Below are 7,801 nucleotides of genomic sequence, written 5' to 3'. Positions count from 1 at the left end.
GCTCCTCTCCGCCAACACGCCGTCGGGAAGAGCTCCGGCCCCTTCCACGCCTCCGTCTTCACCTCCGCTTCTGCCTTGAGAAAACCTACACCGCTATTTCACAGACACCGTCACTCGGATTCAAGACGGAGAGGTGGGGGGAGGAGAAAAAAAAAAACAAAAAAAAACCCTCCCGGATTCCATTCCACCCACCCGGTGCGAGGGGCAGGGAAAGGGGTCGGAGGAGAGAGGTCCAAAATCTTCTCCTCCTTTTCCCCCCCTCCTTCTTTACCCCACGGAGCACCGCAGTGGGGGACCTTCTCCCGCCTTTGCCGGGGGGGGTGAGGACAACACGGAGGCAGCGGGAATGACCTCGGGACGCAGGCGGGGTGTCCCCAAACCTCACCCCCTCCCCACCACCTTCCTTCAAAAGGGGGCCACGTTTGAAGTAAAGGTTTCACAAGTATCAAATCAAGTCAAATCACTCAAAAGACGCTGAATTGAGGACTAAAGAGGCGATTCCGATGGAGACGCGATTCGCTGGGAGACGCTAGTTTTTAAAGTTTCGGGGAAAAGACAGCACTCATGGCAGTAATACCACAGGGTGGGTTCCCTCCCCTGCCCTATATTTCCTGCTACTCTTGGTTTTCGATTGAATTATAATACAATGTACATCTGTAGTAACGATACTGCGGCCGGAGCCCCCCGGGGAAGCCCTCGAGCGTCAGAAAGTCCATCGGTCGTGTAGTTGGCTTTCGCTGCTAAAGCTGTTACTCGCCGAGGCCTCGGGGTTCTGCGTTTGCCGAGTCGAATCTTCCCCTTTTAAGCTCTTCCTGCAGACGGGACACGTGTCGTGCTGCAAGAGAAAACGGGGCAGCTTCAGGGAAAGGCCGCTCGGACGGCTGCTTTACCCCCGCAGGGTTTCGCCCCAGCAGGTTTGGCGGTCTCGCAGAGCCCCCCCGTGTCTCGCAGAGCCCCCCCGTGTCTCGCAGAGTCCCCGGTGCGGCGGCGGGGGGCCCCTACCAGCTCTAACCACGGCACGATGCAGTTGCTGTGGAAGAAGTGATTGCACGGTAACTGCCGAACTTGCTCCGCTACTGTGTAGTCCTCTTTGCACACAGGACACTCCAAACCCGTATCTGGAAGAGAGGCGCAGAGGGAGGAGGGTGAAGCCGGAGGGTTTATCTCGTCGGGAACACCAACCCCGGGCTCTACGAGCCAGGGGCCGCTCGCGTAGAGCCCGCTCCCCGAGAAATCAGAGAAATCCCCTGCGTACGACTGGGAACGAAAAAACTAAACCAAATCAGGGGTGTTTCAGCGGAGCGCTGCCAAACCGCCCTCGCCCAGAGCAGTCTTGCGAGGTCGGCGGGGGATGCCGCCACGGCACATCCTTCCCTCCGCGTGCCACCGACCGCGAGAGACGGCAAAAACCAACCGAGCCCTCCTCCGTCGTGCCGAGCCTGAGCTCTCAGCCTCTCGCCCGCCGGGCTGCGCGGCCCCAGCGCCGTCAATCCCACCAGGCGAGACCCAGCATCGCGCCGTGGCAATTCAGCCGCTTCCGGGCTCGCCGGCCAAGAAGAAGAGAGACGGGTATATAAAAAGCACCAGATAAAAATATCTGGTGTGGAAACAGCTTTTCTAATCAAACTGTTTGTTTTAATGGAGCGTTTTAGTTGCCAGTAATAGAGTAGCTCGGAGGGAAAGGGATCCTTCGGAGACAGCCTTCTGCAAACACGGGGAGAAAAATCCCCGGGATGAGCTAATCGCAAAACCATAAACGCTACGAGAAACGCACGGGTCTTCGCTGCCAACTGCACCGCGAGAACCTGCGCCTTTTACGTGACATTTCCAGAGCGGTTGGGCAGGAATCCGTTCGGCGCCTCATCTCCCAGCCCCGCTTGCGAGCCAATTTGGAAGGGAAGAAAGCAACACGCCAAGCCGGGCTGTAACGAGCCCACAAACACCAGCGCAAACAGAAGCCGGTAAAGCCATCAGGGGGTTGGGTAGGCTGAAAAACAGAGCACTCGGGGACTGCGCAAACACTCTGCAGAAGGAAGAAGGTCTTTGCTGATGGCCTCAACCGGCGGAGACCTGAGAGTCCCCGGAGGAGCGAACACCAGAGATGGCAGCAGCGGCAGCAGCAACGCTCAGGATCGCCTGAGCTGGAAGAGAGGAGTGTTTCCAGCCCGAGTCTGGACAGTAATTGAGGCAGACGGAGCAGCGCTGCCTCCCGCCCTCCCGCCGCAGCCAGGGAAACACGAGGAGACAGCAAAGAGAGAGCGGGAGAGCCCAAAGCGTCAGGAGATGAGTGACATCGTACCCCGGCGATGATTTCACCTACCGACTTGTTCCTGAGTTACTGTCACTGTCGGGAGAGATGAGATCTTCTCTTTGTCGGCCGGAGGCGGTCCCGTGTTTTCCAGCTGCCCCAGGAGCTGCGGAGGAGAAAACAAGCTGCGCTCAGGAGCAGGGACAGGGCTTTGCCGTGCAGAGCATCGGCGTACAAACACGGAGGACGGAGAGCGCTGCGTCCCACCACCAGCCAGCCGGGTAGGAGCAGCTCAGCCCAGCCTGTCCCTGGGGGGGGACCGCGATCTGCTCCTGAAACCCCTGAAGCGACCGACATCGCCGGCTTCCGGACCAAAACCATTCCCACTGCCCAAGCCCAGGAGCAAGCCGGCGCCGTTTCATCCCGGCTTAGATATTCAGTGCGCAGGTGACCGTTCCCCTCTCCGCACGGAGCACCTCCGGTGCTCAAACCGTACTCTCACGCCTCCCATCTCGGCAATGCCACTTCTAGTCCCGCTGCCCTCCAGGTATTTGACATCAAGAGTTGGGGACTGAAGGGCCCCCGGGTGGGAAGGGAGACACGGCCACGGACACAGGAGAGGGTGCTAAGCCGCTCCTGGAGGAATTTGAAGTGAAAGGGAGTCGGCGGAGGTGTTTTGAGAAGAGGAAGAACCTCGTAGTGCGGTAACAAGGGAGATGGAGCACCTTCTGCCTCTCCGGAGACCTGACCAGGGTGTTTGGAGGAACGGGGCGACCTCCCAGGGCTACAACGAGAAGCTTCAGTGGAGTACCGCCACCGAGCCCAAGGAGTCTGTGCTCCTGTGGGGCCGTATCTCCCGCGCGGAGCCTCTGGCGTTTCAGACGGGCTGAGCTCGAGCTGCAGCGATGGTGCTGACAGCACCTTTTTCCCCAGTGTTACAGTTTCATGACTCATAGGAATTTTATACTGTTCAGACCTAGGTTCACCCGGCAATCAGCTCAAACGGGTTCAAGCAGGGCCAGGGAGAGCGCAGAGCATTCGTAGGAGCCTCACCTAACTCTGAAGGCCACGTTAAGACGCCTGGGATGACACGAAACGCCGGAATGGGCTGGGCTGCTGCTCCAGAGCCAGCCAGGAGCCCAGCCCAAATCCGAACTGCGACACCAACTTCATCACACCGCGCTTGCCGGGGCTCGCTCCGCTCCGCCGGGTGTGGGGGGTGGGAGGAAGGTGCCGTCTCCGAGCGGCCGCGTGGGCCGTGGGCTCATTTTGGGAAGCGGTGAGTAAGGCGGGTGAGACGGGCGTGCGACGCAGGCCGGGAAGCCGGGGGCTACTCATGAAGGGCAGCAGATGGCTTCGCCAGGCGTTTTCGGGAGGTGTCAGCACGACAACAGCAGCCAAATTAGCTCTCGGCAAAGCTTTCGTCTGCTCTTCCCATGGCAGCGGTGCCAACGCCCCGTAAGAGACTGTTTGTGGATGGAGGCTGGACACCCCCGATCCTCAAAGGAGCCAGACGACGCTTCCAGGGAACGGGAGCGGACTCAGCTCAGCCCTCTACAAACCACAGCGGGGGAAAAAACAGCTCATGGCTGCGGATCGCTGAATTTGGCGAAGGAGCCGGGGCTGGCGCTGGGGATTTTAACCTTCGGCCTCTGCTGAGCCTGTCGCGAGGCACCTGCAAGCCACGCGTGGGTTGACAGAGGTGGACTAAGATACTGTATTTCCACAGAAATAAGGTCCAACCTCTGCTCCTGGACTCTCTGAAGAGGCAGCGCACAAGGAGCCACCGAGGCAGACACCGAGGGTCTGTTCCAATCCTCATCCGAAACCCGGGACTCGTCTCCAGCGGTGGCACCGACCAGAGCGGAGCACAAAAACTCACGGGCCGGGGCCAACCTGCCTGGGACTTTCTCCACTCAGGGACACACGCGGGTCTTACCTGGGTGACAATAGCATCGAGGCCGCTCTGTCCCCACGCGTAGTCCCCGGGATTCGAGTGCAGCATCCCACTCCTGCAGACGGGAGCAGAGAGGCAAGGAAGCCGTTTCACCCACCCTAAAGCAGCCCCGAGGTTTAAACGATCCTCCCAGAGAAGCCACACTGGGGGAGACGGAGCTCTCGGGCACCAGACCACGGCTGTTCACTGGCGTGGGCAGCCACAACCAAAGCCGTGGTCTAAACCACACTCGCTACTCACCATGAGAAAGGGTGTTGTGAGCCGGGAATCGCTGAGTTTGCAAAAAACCCTGCAAAGATCTGCTGTATTATTCTAAAGAGGGAGGAATCGAAAGAGAGAAGAAAAAAAAAAAAAAAGAACAAGTTAGGCAAACAAATACACGGCGGCAGCAACAACGGTTTAGCAAGAACGGGCAGCAAAACACGAAATACTGCTCTGATCGATGGCAGCCACGTCGCTGCCAGACTCAGGCCTGGGTAAATCCCTGCGCAGAAGGGCGAGCCCCGAGACAGAGGCACCGCTCGAAGGAAGAAGGGATGCTAACTCATCGGCGTGTGGGAGGGCTGGGAGAGGAAATGACTGAGTTTCCCCGAGCACTGACTCGTTTCCCTGCGGTGAGGGTTGGCACCGGTACAGGCAAAACCCACCTTTCCCACCACGCAGCCTCGATTCGTGCCGAGGGGGACAAAGGACAGAGCGTCTGATGCGCAAATTTGCTTTTTCTGGGTCTACCCTAAGTGCCAGGACGCCATTTCATCAGGTTTTCTCCCCCAAGATCCCCCATTTTTCCACCGGTGAGGGAGGGAAACACTTCCAGGGGGTAATTTAGACACTTACCCTTCGATAGCAGGAGACCTGTCGGGACGCGAGCTGCCCCGGGATCTGTACCTCCGCGTCATGGGCAACCGCGGAGGTCGGCTTGGTCCCCAGAGGTCGGCGTGGGCTTGGTGGCCCCTCTCGTTGTCCCTGCTGTCTTGATCCAGCGAGCTGCTACTCAGAAAGGGTCTGAAGTCGGGAAAGAACATTGTGTGGTCCAAATGGTCCCAAAGCTGGCGGGGGGGAGAAAAGGGAAGACACAAACCACACACGGCTCCGTCACTAATCCCGGCGACTCCGCTGCCCACGCGGAGGCAGGGAAGTCCACCTCGACAGAAGCGATTGAGCAAATTCGTATGGTTAGCACGGCTCCCAGGAAAAAGTCTGGCGAAAACGCTTAATTATAGCCCAAACTAATCAGATGTACAACCCCCGGGAAGACCAACACGTCAGCTCTTTCCTGCTACGTGCGGATCCCCAACAAGGTATATTTTGTTAAGCCACCCCAGGACACTGCAAGGGCTCGTCTCTCTCTCCGAGGGCTGGAATTTGAGGAGACAGAATGCCGGACACGCAGGTCCCCACGGCCATGGGCTCATTGAGTGCTCTGGGTCCTCACAGCCACAGGTGGCAAACAGACAGAATCCCAGACTGGTCAGGGTTGGAAGGGACCTCTGGAGATCATCCAGTCCAACCCCCCGCCAGAGCAGGGGCACCTCCAGCAGTGGCACAGGACGGCGTCCAGGCGGGTTTGGGATGGCTCCAGAGGGGGAGACTCCCCCACCTCTCTGGGCAGCCTCTGCCACTGCTCCACTACCCTCAAAGTAAAGAAGTTCCTCCTCATGTTCAGATGGAACTTCCTATGGTCAAGTTTATGCCCATTACCCCTCGTCCTATCACTGGGCACCACTGAAAAAAGACTGCTCCCATCCCCCGGCACCCTCCCTTTAAGTATTTGTAAGTATTAATAAGATCCCCCTTCAATCTTCTTTTCTCTAGACTAAACGTGGCGAAAGAACCGAATCGCAGCCCTGAAAAGGAGGGTTCGTGTCTCTGGTTGCGTCCCCCGGGCCGGCGTACCCGACACGGCAGGACAGAGCAGCACCAAACGGCCGATAGTGAAAGGTCTTGCACATCTAACACCGTTTGGTGGGGTCCACCCACACAAGGAAAGCCGTCTCCTGACCCTACAGCGGATCTACCTGCTGCTGGTGGTGCAAAAACCCACCTCCACCTTCCCCAAGTCGAATTGCCAACCCCGAGCCTCGCCGAGGGGGAGCAGGGACACAAATCAAGAGCTGCTGGGGGGTCACCAACGGATCTCTGCGGTGCTCCTGGCTACACTCCCCGCTGCAGGCTGTCCGCCCGCAGAGAAACCGCGGCGTGCACGAAAACACCCAGGAACGCGGAGCAAGGCATCCTCCTCCCGAGCCTCGGCTCGGAGCCGAGAGCCCCCTCGGCCACCCTCACCTGCAAAACCCATTTGGTTTTATTCCTTCCACAATTCAGATTACACCCAGCTTAACGTGCCAGCTCAGGAGGGCACTGAAGATTTATAATGTGGGTTTATGAAAAATAAAAATAAATAAATAAATAAAAATTGGTAGGACACAACGAAACGAGGAGCGTCAGACGAGAAACCCTCCGTGTGCCACGCGGCAGCACGGTGCTGCTCGCGCTTGATCCACCCGGACCGCGCTCCGCGCTGCAAAAGCGCTATTCGCAGGAGCGGTGCCCTCGGATTCACTGCGGGAATGAAACGCTGCAGAGCGCAACGCGAGGGCTGTTCTCTTCTTATTTGTACTAGACCCTCAGCACGCCTTACCACACGATCAGAGCGGCTTCATTTCCATTTCGCACCTAATTAGCTCACTTCACAAGTCTCTTGCATTGCCCGGTTCAATCCCGTATGGGAGGAAAGGGGGAAGTCAAGTTTATGACCCGTTCTCTGAATTAATACCCCGCAGACGCGGGTTCTGCTCGTTCTCCTGCTGGTGATGATCAAGATACAGCTCTCCCTGCCCGCAGCCGCACTGCTGAGAGCAGACTTTCATTTATTATTAATCCTAAAAGCCATTTAAATTTACATAGCGCCTTTCGCGCGGAGGCATCCCAAAGCTCTTTGTAAACCGTCACGTGGGCTATAAGACGGGATGACTTTATCTCGCTGAAACGGGGGCATTTCTGGGATACGGCGCTGGGGAGAAGCGATATAAAGTTTAGTCCAGGAGATAAACGGATCCAGCTGAAGAGGAGGTGAGGAGAGGCAAACCAGCTGTACGCGGGGAACGTGGAGGCAAACAGGAGGGATCCAGATCCCAAACACAAAGCTGTAGAGGAATTTCAGCTATTTGGTGACCCCGTTTCTGGCGCTCAACCCAGTGGCTTTGCTGCAGCACGCGAGGGAGGGCTCAGCAACAACACAGACCCCCCCCCAAATCCACCCGGGGATAACCCTGGCCGAGGAGCTGCGACCCAAAACATCGGGGAGCTCTCCTGTGAGGACCGAGGAAGGCTTAAAACTCCTCCACAACTGAGCAAAGCAATGATGTGATCTCTGAGCAAGGCCCGCTGGCAGAGGAGACGCACAGAAATGTTATTCCCATCTGTTTTACGCAGCTCAGCTGAACTCCCGAAGGGAAATAGAGCCCTGAGGAAGGGAGTTCGCGATGGGAGTCTAAAGCCGCCCTTCCTTCCCCGGGGTCTGGAAGAGGAGCTGCCGCCGCAGCCACGAGCGCAGGGTGACGCAGGAGAGGCCCCAGCACGAGTTCAGGGTGCGT

The 7,801-nt window shown here is 57.9% G+C and overlaps 1 protein-coding gene across 1 annotated transcript in view; it reads right to left on the bottom strand.

The window, feature by feature from the left end:
• Positions 1–703: 703 nt before the first annotated feature.
• Positions 704–7,801, bottom strand: part of RNF115 (ring finger protein 115) — a 22,008-nt gene continuing 14,910 nt past the window's right edge. Inside the window, exons 7-12 of the mRNA XM_009888996.1 lie at positions 5,043–5,254; positions 4,446–4,517; positions 4,188–4,260; positions 2,321–2,414; positions 1,003–1,118; positions 704–835 (exon numbers count right to left, since the gene is read on the bottom strand). Coding sequence (XP_009887298.1) covers positions 704–835; positions 1,003–1,118; positions 2,321–2,414; positions 4,188–4,260; positions 4,446–4,517; positions 5,043–5,254 — 699 coding nt within the window. The remainder of the gene's footprint in view (positions 836–1,002; positions 1,119–2,320; positions 2,415–4,187; positions 4,261–4,445; positions 4,518–5,042; positions 5,255–7,801) is intronic.

This window comes from Charadrius vociferus, unplaced genomic scaffold, assembly GCF_000708025.1.
Source record: "Charadrius vociferus isolate BGI_N301 unplaced genomic scaffold, ASM70802v2 scaffold1487, whole genome shotgun sequence".
In the NCBI taxonomy this organism is placed as follows: domain Eukaryota; kingdom Metazoa; phylum Chordata; class Aves; order Charadriiformes; family Charadriidae; genus Charadrius; species Charadrius vociferus.
The sequence above is the reverse complement of the archived record's forward strand: the minus strand, read 5'-3'. Positions and strand labels throughout refer to the sequence as shown.